The 18581-nt window shown below is 42.7% G+C and overlaps 1 protein-coding gene across 6 annotated transcripts in view; it reads left to right on the forward strand.

The window, feature by feature from the left end:
• LOC309358395 (T-lymphocyte surface antigen Ly-9-like) overlaps positions 1-18581 on the forward strand; it is a 111482-nt gene that overhangs the window by 66659 nt on the left and 26242 nt on the right. For 2 of the 6 annotated variants that reach the window (XM_081891401.1, XM_081891402.1), the window contains 3 exons: positions 1523-1867; positions 1979-2281; positions 17695-18039. In XM_081891401.1, coding sequence (XP_081747527.1) covers positions 1523-1867; positions 1979-2281; positions 17695-18039 — 993 coding nt within the window. Of the gene's footprint in view, positions 1-58; positions 274-1522; positions 1868-1978; positions 2282-17694; positions 18040-18581 lie in introns of those variants that run through there. The other 4 variants (XM_081891400.1, XM_081891399.1, XM_081891404.1 and 1 more) reach the window with 3 other exon arrangements.

An 18581-nucleotide genomic window follows, 5' to 3' on the forward strand; every position in this document is an offset into this window, starting at 1 on the left:
ATAAGATGGATGAACAGGCTTATTTTAGACCATCTATCCTGTGCAGAAAAATGAAGCTGTCCTTCTCAGGGTGGTGAAACAGATGCCTTAATGGGAAGTCCACAGGCAGGAGCTGAGCTCAACAGCAGCAAGTCTCCCCATCGGTGAGTCCCATAAAGGGGCATTCTGGTGCCCCACTTCCGCTCATGGATCTCTGCACTTCTGGTGAGATATGATGATGGCGTTTTCTCACAGAAGGCCTCTTCTTCAGACTACTGCTCTACTCTTCCTTGGGTAAGGACTTGCCTGCTTTCTCCCTCAAAAAACAAAACAAAAGCCGCCACCCCACCTAGATGCATGGAGGGGGCATTCTGAGTTTGATTTGCCATGAAGAGGGAAATTATTGGTAGCTAGAGGGTGATGAGGAAGGCCTCCACTAGGGGCGCAAGCAAAGGGGCACAAAATTGGGTAAAATATGTCCATAAATATGTGTATAAATAAAAAGATTGATTATTGCCTCATAAGAAAAGATTTTAAATAGAGGGTCTTTATATGATATGCAGGGAGAGGAGAGGCAAAAGAAGAGCTAATTTGTCCATGGCTAGGGGTGCAATCTGGACGGTTGTGCCAGGGCTGCAAGATTGCCTAGCTATGACTCTGATTATTGGCAATATTGGTTACTAGCACTCAGGGCCTCCTCTCCCCAGCTGGACCCCTCCCAGAACACCCTGGCTGGCTTCAAAGGAAGCTCCAACAGAACGCTTTTGAGAGTTTAATTCTCTGTGTGATATTTGTTACTGAGCTGAACTTGGGAGGACAATCTGCATGAATGATGGTGGTGATCATCTCCCCTGAAGGTGTGGAGTGGAATGGAATAAAAGCACAGGACATGCTGACTGCAAGTCAACCTCATCTCTAGGGCAGAAATGTTTTCCTGCGGGATATTTTCCTGTGATGTGTCAGTTATTCACCAACACAAAATAAATATCAGTTTAGAGCCAACAGTGAATTAGAGGACCCAACCAATGAGCAGGAAAAGGCAACTGGGGATCTTGGTGGAACAGAGTCAGTTTCTTCTCTTAACTCTGTATTAATTTATCTCGGTTTCACAAGAAAATAGTGCAGAATCATTTTTTCGTGAAGCACACATGCAGATGGTTTTTAGATTGCTGCTTAGAATAATTTTTCACTGGGTTAGAGCTTTCTGTGTTGAGTTTTCAGCAGACATTTTGTAGACTGCTTTGAGACTTTCTTACCACAAAGCAGTTTATAAATCTTACAAAGTGAAATAAATGAACTTTTGTTCCTTGTTTGGGGAAATTCTACTTCTTTTTCAGAATTTTTCCTTGTGACAATTACACAGATCCAAGAGATACACAGAAGAAGAGTTCCCTAAAATATGGCCAGTGGGCTGCTTTGAAAAGACTGAAGTGTTTAATTGGTTGTTGTTTTTTTACAGATGGAGTTCACACTTTACTAAAAAAATAATGACTATTTTCCACCTTTGTTTGTATCTCTTTCCACACCACCCGCCCCTCAAAAGACACTTTAAGCCATGTAGTAGGGAATCCAACCCATCAGGTGAATGGGATCCTGGGAGGATCTGTCTCATTTCCTGCCAACGTATCCCAAGGAATAATAGTGAAGAAAATAGAATGGGACTTTCGCCCAAAAATGGATGGCCTGGGCCTTTGGCTTAGTGAAGACAGACATGGGAAACCAGATCACTCAAATCCCACTGATAGGTTTGGACAACGGCTAGACATGGCGAACCAGAAAATGCTGAGGCTCAAGGACCTGGAGTTGAATGACAGTGGGATATACACAGCTCGTGTTTGGTTTACTAAGGCACTGTTTCAAGAACAGAGTTTCAGCCTCACTGTTTATGGTAAGCTGTTATTATCACTGTCTTGATAAAGGAATAGGATCAACAGCATTTTCCTACATATGTACATATGTGGGACAAAGGCTTCATGTCACTTTCATTTGTGTTCCACAGAGCCAGTGCCAACACCACAGATACACCACCAAGTGGAATCCAAGACTCCAGGTGGATGTAATGTGACCTTGCGATGCCACACACCTGGAAGGGAAGAGCTCAGTATCTCCTGGGAAACAGGGAATCTGCACAGGGCCTTAGGGAAGAGTGTGAATCAGTACCAGGTTTCTGACAATGGCTGGGAGCTCCGTGTCTCCTTCTGGAACAGTTCTTTGGGCTCCAAATTCACCTGCCTGGTCAGCAATCCTGTTGATCAAAAGAGAGCCTCCTTTGACTTGCTCAACATCTGCCAGAGTGATGAAGGTGAGCAATACATCCTTTCCTTCATTATCCAGAGGAGGTGCTTGTGGTGGTAAATACGCAGACTGGCCCTCAAGAAGCTGTGTTTGTATTAATAAATGCTCCTCTTTGCATGCTTGTGAGCAGGATAGGAACATACACAGTGCTCCTTGAAGACTTCCCTGATCCTGTGAATTGCTGCTGCTGCCCCCATCTCCTCCTATTCCTAGCTTAAGACATTGATTCAGGGCAGGCAAGTGTGTCTGACAGGGCATTCACAGCCCAAATTATTGCAATACAAACGGGACAGATTAGCAGCACTTCCTTATCTTTTGTTATTTATTCAACTGCTCTCAGTCAGGTGTGAGCATAAGACTTTGAATCTCAGGGTCATGGGTTCATGTTTTGCGAGACTCTTATTCCTCATTACAGGTGAACAGTTTGGACCCTCAAGTTGGAGTCTATTGCTTATCCTTCCCCTCATAGTTCTTCTGGTGATCGTGATGGGGATGTGCTGGAAGCTAAGAAAAGAAGGGAATAGAAGAGGTAGTACCATCTCTGTTGATCTTCTTCCCATCTCTCCTGAGATGCGACTTCCTGCCTAATATATCTCTACCTTTTTTGCTTATCCTGAGAGGCAGAGACTGGTCAGTGCATGGACTCAATAATGTGTCTCATTTTGCACTCCACAGGTATTCGCTCTTTGAACTCAGAGAGGAGCCATACAGAAGATGCTGATGAAGAGGTGAGATGATCAGTGTGCAAAAGAATGAAGGGGGGATTGGTAGATAATTTCAATTAAAGCATCTGATACAATTGGGAGGCATTTATGTTGCAATCAGTTATTTTTAAAGAAACAACAGCAACAGCAAGAACAAGCGGATTTCAAACAGGCCAGTGACCTGATAATAAATGGCCATCAATTTGGCACAACCCGTACCTACGAACCATCTCTGCTTGTCTGCAGGAAGCTTCTCTTAAAATGACCTATCGCTGGCTCTGGACTCCATCACTTCCAACCAATATAAACTCTAGCATCTCTCCCTCATGCTGGAAAGGCTCGCATTTCCATGTATGGTGGAGCTCCATGTTGTAATACTCCTACTGGGAAAAGGTGTTTCACGCTGTTTCCAGAATTACGCAGCAATTCCTTCCTTGCCTTGTGAACATTAGACTCAAATTTAAACAATAACTTTAAAGGCAGAGACTTTGTATTTTTACTATTATCAGCAGTCTGATTTACAATAGCCTGATACTGGAAACAACCTATGGAAATCCCCATTGAACTCTCGGTAAATAACATTTGGAATGTGGCTCTATCAGAATGCTTTACTCACCATAGAAGGATAAATAAAAGCACTTCAAAGATAGACACTTTTGGCAACACTTGCCTTCCATTCTTATCCTTTATAAAATGAGACAGAAGGTTGTTGTTGTTGTTGTTGTTTAGTCATGTCTGACTCTTTGTGACCCCATGGACCAGAGCACGCCAGGCACTTCTGTCTTCCACTGCCTCCTGCAGTTTGGTCAAACTCATGCTGGTAGCTTTGAGAACACTGTCCAACCATCTCGTCCTCTGTCATCCCCTTCTCCTTGTGCCCTCCATCTTTCCCAACATCAGGGTCTTTTCCAGGGAGTCTTCTCTTCTCATGAAGTGGCCAAAGTATTGGAGTCTCAGCTTCAGGATCTGTCCTTCCAGTGAGCAGCACTCAGGGCTGATTTCCTTAAGAATGGATATGTTTGAGCTTCTTGCAGTCCATGGGACTCTCAAGAGTCTCTTCCAGCACCATAATTCAAAAGCATCAATTCTTCGGCGATCAGCCTTCTTTATGGTCCAGCTTTCACTTCCATACATCACTACTGGGAAAACCATAGCTTTAACCTTTGTTGGTAAGTTTTCTTCCAACCACAACATAAGAATCTCTGTGGAGAGGCTACTTGAATTGACAATGCATAAATAAATGTATTGTTTGCATACTGTGTTCTGCACATGAAACTTAATAGGAATGTACAACTGGACAAGTTACTATAGTTACATGTTGTCCTTGTATTTACATTAAACCAATAAAAATGATTTGGGTTAAAAAACAAACAAACAGGCCAGTGACCCAAACCTCCTGATCAAAAGACCTAACCAATGGGTTATGGCACAAGGGGAGGCAGGCTGCTTGTGCCAAGACCCTGTTCCCATCAGGGGAACATCCATGCCCAATTAAAGTGAACAGAATTGAACCCTCCCCTTTCCCACTAGTGAATGAAGAATTCAGGCCTCTGGCCACAGGGCTCTGCTTCCCACATCCTTCCCCCAGTGAACCCAACAGGATTGCGCTCTCCCCTCACCAGCTGTTCTGGACTCTTGAGAGCCAGCATGGTGTAGTGGTTAAGAGTGGTGGATTTGTAATCTGGTGAACCAGGTTCGCGTCTCCGCTCCTCCACCTGCAGCTGCTGGGTCACCTTGGGCCAGTTACACTTCTCTGAAGTCTCTCAGCCCCACTCACCTCACAGTTTGTTGTGGGGGAGGAAGGGAAAGGAGAATGTGAGCCGCTTTGAGACTCCTTTGCGAAGTGATAAAGCGGGATATCAAATCCAAACTCTTCTTCTTCTTTCCAAAATACTACTTTTATCGTTTATTTAACCTGGAATCTCAGATGATAACTGAGTGGAAATGGCATGCTTTTGTCAATTCAAAATGGGCAATTCCACCCGCTCTCTTATTTATTTATTTATTTTTTATAATAATTTTTATTGATTTTGCAATTTTAACAACAAAACAACACCAAACAAAACACACAGCAACAAACACGAACAAATACATAAATTTTGCTTTCTTAACCTCATTTTCGTAAGCCTCTTTTCTCGGACTTCCCCGTACCTTCCCCTTTTTGCATCCTAGTTTTACAATTTTTCAGCAACCCTTTTAACCAATTAAAATTTAACTTATTCACAATTCAATCTCACTTTGAATAAAAAATAAATAAATAAATAAATAAATATAGCTGTAATTATACATCTTCCTTTCCCTTAACACTTTAACAGTCCTCAAAATTCCACCCGCTCTCTTATGGCCTTAATTATGGCAAGTTCTCCAGGAGCCTGTGGAACTAGAAAACTACCCCTAAAGCTGGAACTGAGGTGCAGGGAAGATACTCGCTTTTAGGCCAATTGGTATCCTTTCTTAGAGAACTCTGGACCTGGATGGGATTATAATTTTGTCCAGAGGTCAAGTGGGCGCAAACACCAAGAAACTCTTTTAGGAGTTGCATCCCCAGAGTCCCTCCTGACATTTTTTTTTTTTTCCCTGCAAGTTGGCTCAGACAGAGAGGATTTCTCAAGCAGTTCCACACCACCTGTCAGGAATGAGCCAGGTTCACACACATGTACATGTTAGTAACACAAAGCATCCCACCACTTCACCCCCCCCACCACCATTGGTTCGACCAAACTCGAAATGTGAGTTAAAATCTGACTTCCTTCCATCGTTGCTTGGCCTCAATTCTATAATTTATCTTTACAATTGTGTTGTTATATTGTGTTTGACAAATATTCTGATTTTACTTGCATTTGTAACCTTTTCTCCTTACAAACTTTGTTCTGTACATATCAATGTTTCTGTCCTGGAGCAGTGTTTTTTCGTATATTCATTCACACAACTCCATTCTTTTATTAAATTTTGATTTGTTTGACCTCTGATAGCTGCCATCATTTTGGCCAATTCAACAAATTCAGTAAGTTTGATTTGCCAATCTATTATTGTGGGTATTATTGTCTCCCTTCTAGTTCTTTGCCAGAAGAACTCTTGCGGCAGCGGATGCATATAAGAATATCATTTTCTTATTTATGGGGATGTCATTTGTTATTAATCCCAGAAGATATGTAAATAGTCTTATTTCTTCTTGTTCTCCCCTGCAAAATGAAAGAGACATGTGTAGCCACTGTGATGTTATTTTGTCTGTTACTGTGGAAAAGAGGAGGGATGCTGTTCATTTATTCTCAACAAGGAATTTAACATGGGTTTATTATGACCTCCCCTCTTGACTGAGGTTGAATGGATTTTATTTAAAATTAATTTTGGATCAGACCAGGAGTGTGATGGAGCAATGCAGAGCAAGAAGAATGAACAGTTGCCTATTGGATCTGACAAGAGGCCGAATTTGAGAAAAGATTTTGTTTATGGACGCTAAATAAGAAATCATGCAGCTAAGGGAGGAAATGATTGACATGTTTGCAACAGGAGCAATTGCTGATTTTAAGAAATTGCAAGAAATTATATTGAAGTAATTTGGTTTAATTAATAATTTGGAAAAATTATTTAAATTATTTTTTTTTTGGGGGGAGATAATTTATTTTAGGAAGGAGCCATATTCTCCCTACCACCTCCATCGTTTTGCACAGACCCTGAGGTCCAGCTCCGAGGGCCTTCTGGCAGTTCTCTCGCTGCGAGAAGCCAAGTTACAGGGAACCAGGCAGAGGGCCTTCTCAGTGGTGGCGCCCGCCCTGTGGAACACTCTCCCACCAGATGTCAAAGAGAAAAATAACTACCAAACTTTTAGAAGACATCTGAAGGCAGCCCTGTTTAGGGAAGCTTTTAATGTTTAATAGGTTATTGTATTTTAGTGTTTTGTTGGAAGCCACCCAGAGTGGCTGGGGAAACCCAGCCAGATGGGTGGGGTATAAATAATAAATTATTATTGTTATTATACAAGGGAGACTAAAAGGCAGGGAAGCAAATATTTTAACTACAGCAGAGTGACGGTTCTTGACTGGTATCAATAAGCAGGGAGTTCCAAAGAGTAGTGCTGCCAACCCTGAAAGATTGATCCTTTGGAAGTGCAAATCAAACATTTTGACATTTATACATGAGCCAGTCCTTCTTGCTGACGAGGGAGGAGGGGGAGAGCTTTTGAGAAGCTTGAACTTGTATTTTGTCTCAGGGGGGAGAAGTTATCCAGGTGTCATGTTTCAAAAGGAGAGAGAGAATCACAAATTCAACAGGGAGGAAGGAAGTGGGGCAGCAGCACCCATATCCACCCTGGAGTGGTTTTTTCTGCCCCAGAAACCCCCAGAAAAACTGAGCTAGAGACCCTGGATACACATTTGCCTACAGAGACCTCCCTGGTGTCCACAGGGTCCCATCTCTCCCCTCCATTTTAGGAAAAGAATTTTGCTTAATTTAACATATGTTGTTCTACTTTTACTAATGTTTGTATTGCTTGGAACACTTTATGATCAATGCATACAAAACATGCATGCACTGATGTGCACACATTTTCCCAGTACATGCATGTTTATACATATTAATCGGCTGCTAAACAGCAAAGCAAAATTGACAAGTGTGGATTTCATCTGTCATGGATGGTTTAGCTAAGATTCCTGCATTGCAGGGGGTTGGACTAGATGACCCTTCCAGTTCTACCATTCTATTATTCTATGATTCTAACTACCGTAAGTGCTAAAAGTAACAAGGTGTTTTTTTTATAAATATTTTATTAGGTTTTTAATAAACAAATTTCCACTTTCAAATACATACTTCCATGAATCCAATGGACTTCCCCCATCTCCCGAGCACTGCATTCCCTGTGTAACCAAAACCTCAGCAATTTGTTGACTTGTTTTGTACATAACAATATATCTTCCATTTTATCGTGTTATCTGATGTAAACATTTCGATACAATTGCATTAATTTTTAATTTCCACACAATAAAAATATTTCGTTACCTCACTTCTGTCTTATAGTGTCTTATTTATCAATTCAGAAATTTGCCGATACTGAAGCTATACCTTCCTAGAAAGGAGCATTTTTTAACATTCATACAACTTATAATGCTTTTTCAAATAGTCCTTAAAATTTTTCCAAACTTCCTCCGTTTCTTCTTCTCCCGAGTCTCGAATTCTGCCAGTCATTTCAGCCAACTCCATATAGTCCATCAGCTGCGTCTGCCATTCTTCCAATGTGGGTAAATTTTGTGTCTTCCAGTGCTTTGCCAACAGAATCCTCGCTGCTGTAGTAGCGTACATAAAGAAAATTCTATCTTTCTTGACCATCCTCTGGTCTACCATGCCCAGAAGGAAGGCCTCCGGTTTCTTAGGTAAGGTGAGTCTCAGCACCTTTTTTAGTTCATTATGTATCATTTCCCAGAAGGCCTTCACTTTCGGGCAGGTCCACCAGAGGTGTAAAAATGTCCCTTCCTCTTCCTTACATTTCCAGCATTTATTGTCAGACAGGTGATATATCTTTGCAAGCTTGACTGGGGTCATGTACCACCGGTATATCATTTTCATAATGTTTTCCTTCAAGGCAGTACATGCCGTGAATTTCATTCCGGTGTTCCATAACCTTTCCCAGTCTTCAAACATAATGTTATGCCCCAAATCCTGTGCCCACTTTATCATAGAGGATTTGACAATCTCATCCTGTGTGTTCCATTTAAGCAGCAAGTTATACATTCTCGAAATTAGCTTGGATTTTGGCTCAAGCAACTCTGTTTCTAGTTTCGATTTTTCCTCCTGAAAACCCACTTTTTTGTCTGCTTTAAAAACTTCCTGAATTTGAGCATAATGCAACCAATCTCGCACCTTGTTTTTTAACTTTTCCATACTCTGTAACCTCCATTTATCTCCAATTTTTTCAATTATTTCCCAATATTTAGGCCAGTGGGCCTCCATATTGAGTCTTTTACGTGCTTTGGCCTCCATCGGTGAGAGCCACCTCGGAGTTTTACTCTCCAATAAGTCTTTATATTTTGACCAGACCATGAAAATTGCCCTTCTGACAATATGGTTTTTGAACAATTTATGAACTTTAACCTTGTCATACCACAAATATGCATGCCACCCAAAAGCATTATCAAATCCCTCCAGGTCAAGGACATCGGTGTTCTCCAATAAGATCCAATCCTTCAACCAGCAGAGGGCTGCAGCTTCGTAATATAACCTCAAGTCCGGCAGGGCAAACCCCCCTCTTTCTTTCGCATCTGTTAGTATTTTAAACTTTATTCGGGGCTTTTTGCCCTGCCAGACAAATTTGGACAAATCCCTCTGCCATTTTCCAAAACATTCCACCTTATCCACGACCTGGAGGGACTGAAACAAAAATAGCATTTTCGGCAATACATTCATCTTTATGGCAGCTATTCTGCCCAACAAGGAAAGTTTTAATCTTGACCATGTTTCCAGATCTCTTTTTATCTCTACCCAACATTTCTCATAGTTGTCCTTAAATAAATTCAAATTTTTGGAGGTCAAATGGACCCCTAGGTACTTTACTTTTTTGACCACATTTAGTTCTGTTTCTTTTCTGAACTCCTCTATTTCAGTAGTTGTCAAGTTTTTTGCTAAAACTTTAGTTTTTTGTTTATTCAGCTTGAATCCCGCCACCCGACCAAAATCAGAAATTAATTCTAACGCTCTTTTAGTACTAGAGGCTGGCTCCTGTAATGTTAATACCAAGTCGTCTGCGAAAGCTTTCAGTTTATATTGTTTCTCTCCGACCACAATTCCCTGTGTCAACTGGTCGTTTCTGATCATGTTCAGTAGCACCTCCAGAACTGAAATAAACAGCAGAGGAGATAGAGGGCACCCCTGTCGTGTCCCTTTTTCAATTTTAAACTCCTCTGTCACCACGTTGTTTACTATCAATTTGGCCTTTTGTTCTGAATAAATTGCTTCTATTCCATTTTCAAACCCCCGCCCTACTCCCATCCTTTCCAAATTTTTCTTCATAAACAGCCAAGAAATGTTGTCAAAGGCCTTCTCCGCATCAATAAAAATCAACACCGCTCTTGTGTTTGAATTAATCTGTAAAAACTCCAAAATGTCAATGATGTTTCTTGTGTTGTCAAATAAATGCCTACCAGGGAGAAAGCCTGCTTGGTCCTTATGAATAACTTCATTTAAGACTTTCTTAAACCTACTTGCCAAAATGTCTGCAAAAATTTTATAATCCACATTTAGGAGTGAGATAGGACGGTAGTTTTTAAGTTGAGTTTTTTCAGATTCTAGTTTTGGGATCAACGTGATGAAGGCTTCTTTCCACGTTTCCGGTGCCTTCCTCCCCTCCATAATCTGATTGCAAACTTCCAACAATGGTTGTGTCAATGAGTCCTTCAGTACCTTATAATATTTGGAAGTAAGCCCATCAGGTCCCGGAGATTTGCCCAGTTGGAGGTTCTGAATGGCGCATTCAATTTCTTGGGTTGTAATATTACAGTTCAGGGTTGCTCTCATTTCCTGGGGTATTTTTTGTAATCCATTAGTTATGACAAATTGGTCCACCTCTGAGCTTTTTTGTGGCCTTTGAGAATAGAGTTCTTTAAAATATTTCTGGAAGGACCTTCTGATTTCTTCGGGTTTCTGAACCATTCTCCCTTCAATCTCTAGATTTGTAACTGTGTTAAGTTTTTGTCTCTTTTTCAACTGCCAGGCTAACAATTTTCCACATTTGTTTGCAGATTCAAAGGATCTTTGTTTCATTTGTTTAATTTTCCATTCCACCTCTTGATTTATCAGTTTCGAATATTGTGCCTGGAAAAACTTCACTTCTCTCAATACTTCCTTCGATTTGGGCCTGGATCTCAGTTTTCTCTCTCCTTCTCTTATTTTCTCCAAGATCTTCTCCTTCTTTTCATTCCAGAGTCTTTTTTTAATCGTGTTCTGTTGTATTAGAAACCCTCTTATCACTGCTTTGCTTGCGTCCCAGATTATTCTTTTTTCCACATTTGTCTTTAAGTTTATTTCAAAATAGTCCTTTAAAACTTTTTGGGCCTTCTTAACAATCTCCTGATCTCTTAACAAGACGTCATTCATTCTCCATCTGAACGATCCGGTTGTATTTAGTCTCAATTCCATTCTCAAGGCGTTGTGGTCGGAGCAGGTTTTTGGGCAGATTTCCACTTTTCTGGTCTTAGGTGCCAGCCCTCTAGTTATCCATATTTGGTCGATTCGCGTCCATGTCATATGGGCCTCAGAAAAGAAAGTTCCTTCTTTCCCTAGAGGGTTCTTGATCCTCCATATGTCGATCAAATCCAAATTGTCAGTCATTTCAAAAAAGGTTTTTGGAAGTCTGCCATCTTTCGTTATATTAGCACTTTGTGACTTATCCATATTCACTGAGGCGACACCGTTCATATCTCCCAACATGATAATGTTGTTATAGTCCAAATAGTCCAGCATAATCTCATGCAGCTTCTTAAAAAATTCCGATTTTCCATCATTTGGGGCGTAGATTCCTAGAATTAAAAACTTTTCTCCTTGTGTCTGGATTTCAATTGCCAAAATTCTGCCCTGTTCGTCTTTAAATACAAATTTTGGGGACAAGTTCTCCTTTGCATAGATCACCACTCCTCTTTTCTTAACTTTATCCGATGAAATAAATTCTTGGCCTAACCTTTTATTAATTAGCACTTTTCTATGGAGTCTTGTCACATGTGTTTCTTGCAGGCAAATAATGTCCAATTGTTCTTTTTTCAAAATATGAAATACTTTTCTGCGTTTTTCTGGAGAATTCCCGCCATTTATATTCCAGCTAAGAAGCTGTAGAGACATCCCGGTCTACTTCTTGGATATCACAGTTGGGTATCTAATTTGTCTTCCTTTTCCGGAAGCTGTGGTGCCGGGCCGCCTCCAGATGGTGTGGATCCTGGTGGTAATCCCGGTGGTGGAGGCCAAGAATCTGCGGCTCTCTTTTGGAGGTCCTCCTCGTTGTCGTGTAGGAACTTCTGGTGGTCTTCTGGCGTTTTGATTCTTACCTTCTTTCCTTTATAGGTAAATGACAGACCTTGAGGAAATTCCCACCTGTATGGGATTGCGTTGTATCTTAACAATTTGGCCAAGTCTGTATATGTGGCTCTAAGGTCCAACAAATATTTAGGAATATCTCTATAAATTTCTGCCCTTTTACCTTCGACTTCCAGGGATTTTTTAAAGTGTTGGCCTAATATCTTGTCTCTTTCCTCTCTTGTTCTCAAACAAACCAAACAGTCTCTGGACTTATCTTTTTTAACCGATCTTCCCAGTCTGAAGGCCGTCACGATCTTGAAGTCTTTATCTTCTTCAACCCCCCAAAATTTAGAAAACAGCTCCGTCAAGAATTTCTCTAGGTTGCCCTGTTCCAACTCTGGGACAGCCCTCAGCCTAAGATTACATTCCTTACTTTTCAGTTCCACCATTGACAGGTAGGCTTGCTGTTCTCCTACCTGTCTTCTCAGAGGTCTTACTTCCCCTTTGATCTCTTCCACCTTCTTGCACGCTTGCTCAGCTTTTTGATTGGCTTCCGCAGCTAATTTGTAGTTCTCCGCAGTAGCTCCTTGCAGTTTCTCAATAGCCTGGGTATGCTGCGAAACCTGATCTGTTAACTTGCTGATAGTAGATGTAGCTCTATCAATTTTAGATGACTGATCGTCCACCTTCTTATTCAAAAGTGCCAATTGTTCCAAAATTTGTTTCAAGACTGGATCAGTTCCTCCAGCTGCCATTTCTTCTGTAGCAGGCGTTTCAACTTCCTCCTCCTGCGCCGTCAACACAGTAGGCACCGAGGATCTACGATGGTGAATCAAGGTTGTTTGGACCAGCTGCCCAGCTCTCTTGTCTTTTTTCTTTTCTTTAACTTCCTCAGCTAAAGCTTCCTTAGCTTTAGCTGCTCTTGTTTTCGCTGGGCCACTCATTCCCCAGCTGCTGTTCAAGGTCAAATAGTCTTTCAGTCCATGAGAAAGGCAAGTCCAGAGTATAAACAATTAAACCACAAAAAATCCCAATAAGATACAGTTCCCAGGCTACTATGTCTCCGCAAATCCACTAGGGGGGGTTTTCAAAGGAAAGAAAGTTTCTTTTCCACCATCAAAGCTCCTATTTCGACTGAAATCCCCAAGTTCAGAAAGGAGGATTTCAGAGAGTTCTGTTTCGAATTAGTGCCACAAGGTAACAGAGAGGTTTCAATAACAGTATTAAAGCGATAGTGTATCCATCAGTGCAACAGTTTATGTTAAAAGAAAAGTTTCTGCAGCCTGACAGTACTCATTTGCAACACTGGCAGTCCAATAACTCGGTTGTCCCCTTCAATTCCACGTCTCTTCACAATAGGAGGAAGATTCTCTAACACACTGGACTAAAACATTTATTTCTTCACCCTTTTTCGATTTCTAAAAACACACAGTCTATTAATGCCCCTTCTTATTTCTTTCAAAGTCTCTTTTTAACACTTCAGCCCGCATCGGGTTCTTTGCTTTGCTCCGATTAGCAGGACCGGAAGGCGGACTTCCTGTTACTCGCCTCCCGTTTTCAGCCAAAATAGACAAATTTAAGTTGATCCTTAGTCAGTTCTTTGGTACCCCTTACTCACGGGTAAATTGCAGCCAATCTCGATGTTTTTCAAGAAGAAAGGTCGGCGCTCATCAGCAACAGCAGCGCGGCTTCACTTCCGCGAAAAGAGCGATGAACTCACAGCGCCGCTCCCCCGTTCACGATCCGGAGCCTCTTACGAGGTCCCTTCCTCGCTTCTGGGGGGGCTTCTGGCACCCGCCGAGTCCCACGGCCACAGGCTCGCTCTGCCTGCGGTTTATCTGGATGGGTCTCCGCTTCGCCGTAGCGGAAAACCCTTTTTCGCGGAGCCCCTCTTCACTGGGTAAAGAGGACCGCCATTGCTGTTTTGCGCCGCCTCCGGAAGTTATAAAAAAAAAAATAAAAGTAACAAGGTGTTGCTAAACATAGATACAGAAAAGTAAATACATCAATATGCCGCTATAGTGGTGAAATATGGACTGAATTTCTATGATTCTATGCTTCTAAATAAGTGCTAAAAGCAACATAGATACTAAACTCAACATAGATACAGTAAAGTTAATGCCTCGTGTTGTCGTAGTGTGAAAGAGAAGACCTGCAACTTGTACTGAATTTCAGTGTGTGCACCTCATGCATATTTCCTATTTTTAGCTCACAGTTTACTCAGTCTGGAAGACTCTTTCACTGCCTCAAATGCTTTGCAATCTTTGTTTGCATGTGGTTTCCTCCTATAGCAAGCTTTGGGGTGGTGACGTGCAGCATTTCCTATGCCTGGGAATAAAAGCAGTAGCCTGTTGCCGTAGAACTGTGGGCAAAACAACTCTCCACCAACAGAAGCCACATCTGAGGCTCCCTATATTCCTGGCCTGAAATATTCATGAATTTTGTGATCCTTCTCTCCTTTGGTCTATTGATCTTCTCTTCCCTGGGTAAGTTCTTGCAATAGAAAGCTGGATGCATAGGGTGAAAAGCTTTACGTTTGCTTGGTCATGAAGGAGAAAGTAACTGAGAGTGCTGGGGTCAACTGGAGAATAGGCCTCCTCCCTGGAAGTCCCTCTCCCCCCCCATCTCAGGGTCAATATGTTTTGTCACCTGCTGGGGGCTCACATTCCACTGACAAGAGCCCCCACCCCACCAGACCTTCTCCTCCTTTCCACCACTGTTTCTAATTCTGGCCCAAACAATCATGGTTGCTGTCATGGGCCCAGGGGGTTTGGGGCACAGGCCAGAGGAGGCCGGGGACAGGGAGGAGTTGCCCATGCAGGATCCCCCAGAGGGACCGTCTAGACTGGGACAGACCCTGGGGAGCTCAATGAGCCATCCAAGGGCATGATCCTAGAAAGGTCTTAGTGGGGAGGCTTCCCCTTGTCCCATCCAGGCTCCCCGTGAGTCACCCTAGTGTGCAGCACTGGCCTCGTCTTCAGAGCTGCCAGAGTTGGGCTCTGACTCAACCACTCTGTGGCATCACTGGCTCCAGCTCTGGAGCTGACCGAGGCTGCCCCACCCCATCTCTCAGGAGGAGGCTGCCTTCTCTGTCTGCTCTAGAGGAGTCTTCTCACCTCTTGCATAGATCCCAGGAATGCCAGAACAAGTCAGAGCCACCCTCCCAGAGGAGTTACCATTTTCTTGTGCAGCCCCTTGTGCTGCGCTGAGTTGCTCCCCTCCCCTCCCCATAGAATGCTGCTTTTAAAAAAAAAGATATTTATTAAAGTTTTAGACAATAAAGCATACTTCACATTCACAACCAAAGAAAAATACATCATCACAATCAATCAGAAACAAAACAAAAAAAAAGAATACAGTAAAAAAAACCCATAAAAATTAGGGGAAAAAAGACATAAAAAAGAGAAATAAAAACATGAAAAAAACAGTTTCTTAAATGTTATTTTCATAACCCTCCTTCCAGACTTCCTCACATCTCCCTTTTCTGTGTTCCCTTTTACAAAATCTTATTCAGCAATACTTCACCCTCTTTCAAATCTTATTTTATATTATACGTTCCAACTATTATGTCTCCAAATTTTCCCTTTCTTATCAATTATTTAAGTTTGACATAACATTATTCTAAATTCACCTTTGTTCTTAAAAACCAGTTTTTGCATAATCCTTTCAGCTATGTCACTAATGACATATTATCTTCATGTCCTGCATCATTCTAACATTCATACAGTTTACAATACTTTTGCAAATAGTCTTTAAATTTCTTCCAGTCCTCTTCCACTAGCTCTTCTCCCAGGTCTCGGATTCTGCCAGTCATTTCTGCCAATTCCATATAGTCTATCAGTTGCATCTGCCATTCTTCCAGAGTGGGCAAATCTTGTGTCTTCCAATGCTTTGCAATGAGTATTCTTGCTGCTGTTACTGCATACATAAAGAAAGTTCTATCCTTCTTTAACACCATTTGGCCAACAATGCCCAAAAGGAAGGCCTCTGGTTTCTTAGGAAAGGTATATTTAAATACCTTTTTCAGTTCATTATAGATCATTTCCCAGAAAGCCTTAACCTTTGGGCACGTCCACCAAAGGTGGAAGAATGTTCCCTCAGTTTCTTTACATTTCCAACATTTATTATCTGGCAAGTGGTATATTTTTGCAAGCTTGACTGGGGTCATGTACCACCTATATATCATTTTCATAATATTTTCTTTCAGGGCATTACATGCCGTGAATTTCACACCAGTGGTCCATAACTGTTCCCAGTCAGCAAACATAATATTATAACCAATGTCTTGAGCCCACTTTATCATAGCTGATTTAACCGTTTCATCCCGAGTGTTCCATTTTAACAGCAAGTTATACATTCTTGAAAGTACCTTAGTTTTAGGCTCTAACAGTTCTGTTTCTAGTTTCGATTTTTCCACCTGGAAGCCTGTTTTTTTATCCGTATTAAAAACCTCTCTAATTTGACGATAATGTAACCAATCTCGCACTTTATCCTTTAATTTCTCAAAACTCTGCAATCTCCATGTGTCTCCCTCACATAGAATGAGGCTTTTTGGATCAAGGTCTTAACTTGCCTAGCCAGAAATAGCACCTGCTGCATATTCAGATCATGTCTTGCCTATGTATCATACCAGTTTGAGCATTTGAAGTTTCAGTAGAAACTATGTGCGCTGCATCACATTGTTGACTCCTGCTAAACGTTTGATTTACTAAGACTGCAAGATCTCCTTCACATGTACTACTAGCAAGCCAGGTGGCCCCCATCTTATATTTGTGCTGCTGGTTTTTCCTGCCTAAATTCTCTCTGAATTGCTATTTTGTGCCCCTGCAGCCTCATTCTCAGCCACCCACATTTAAATTTTCATGAAAGAATTAAAAACTGCTCTGCCACCTTTTTATTTTAAAATAAAACAGTCCCAGTTCAAGTGGAGCCCATCCCTTTTGTACAGGACCAGGTTGCCCCAGAATGTTCCCCAGAGCAAAACGAACCCAAACTCCTCCTCTGAACACTATTGTGTCATCCACACATTGAGACCACACAGCCCTGCTTGTCCATCTGGCCCTGCATATGGAACTAGTAGTATTTCAGAGAAGGCTACCTTAGAGGTCCAGACTTTTAACATCCTTCCCAGCATACTAAATTTGGCTTCCAGGACCCCTAGACTGCATTTCCCCATGTCACTGGTGCCAACATGCACTGTGGTCACTGACTCCTTCCCAGCACTGTCTGCCAGGCTATCTAGCCAATGAGAGGCAGCGGAGGAAGCCTCTCAGGCACCTAGGGTGGCGTGCCCAAGGGTGGCGCGAACCACCCATAGGTGTGCAGCATGGGGCACGTGTCGCCTCTAGGGGGGGACAGGATGGGTGCACCGCGGGGCCTAAGCCGCGCTACAGCTGGGTGGGAGGCGGCAGACAGACAGCGCAGAGGACCTTCTTTGTGACAGGCTGCTAAACTGTAGAATGATGTCCCTCCCCGATGAGGTGACCTGGGACCTTTAGTATAGAGTTTCCATTATATGGTTAAGATTCATCTCTTTATCCTACCATTGATACCTGCCATATCAATTTTGGACCCTCCCTCTCATGTTTTAATGCTGCATTTTAAATTGTTGAAACCTCCTTTGGGACCTCATGAATGAGGATGGACAGGGAGCTAAAAATGATAATGATACCAATTTCCCCCTTTGTTTGTATCTCCTCCCCCACCACCCTCCCCTCACTAGAAACTGTAAGCCATGCAGTGGAGAATCCAACACATCAGGTGAAGGGAATCCTGGGTGGATCAGTCTTGTTTCCTGCCAATGTATCTCGAGGAATAACAGTGGAGAAAATTCAGTGGGACTTTCTATTCCAAAGGGGTGGCCTGGGCTTTTGGCTGGGGGAATTCAGTCATGGGAAACTGGAGCACCCAAGTCCCTCCGACCGGTTTGGACAACGGCTAGACATGGTGGATGAGAGAACACTGAGGATCAAAGACCTGGAGTTGAATGACAGTGGGTTCTACAATGCTCGCATCTGGTTTACTAAGACACTGTTTCAAGAACAGTGTTTCAGCCTCACTGTTTATGGTAAGTTATTACAGATCCTGACGCAGGTGGCGCTGTGGGTTAAAGCCTCAGCGCCTAGGACTTGCCGATCGAAAGGTCGGCGGTTCGAATCCCTGCGGTGGGGTGCGCTCCCGCTGCTCGGTCCTAGCGCCTGCCAACCTAGCAGTTCGAAAGCACCTCCGGGTGCAAGTAGATAAATAGGGACCGCTTACCAGCGGGAAGGTAAACGGCGTTTCCGTGTGCAGCTCTGGCTCGCCAGAGCAGCGATGTCACGCTGGCCACGTGACCCGGAAGTGTCTCCGGACAGCGCTGGCCCCTGGCCTCTTGAGTGAGATGGGCGCACAACCCCAGAGTCTGTCAAGACTGGCCCGTACGGGCAGGGGTACCTTTACCTTTACCTTTACAGATCCTGAAGCTGAGGCTCCAATACTTTGGCCACCTCATGAGAAGAGAAAACTCCCTCGAAACGACCCTGATGTTGGGAAAGAGGGAGGGCAAAAGGAGACGGGGACGACAGAGGACGAGATGGTTGGATAGTGTCCTCGAACCTACCAGCATGGGTT

The sequence above is a fragment of the Podarcis melisellensis genome (genome assembly GCF_964234715.1).
Source record: "Podarcis melisellensis genome assembly, chromosome: 16".
NCBI classification, from domain to species: domain Eukaryota; kingdom Metazoa; phylum Chordata; class Lepidosauria; order Squamata; family Lacertidae; genus Podarcis; species Podarcis melisellensis.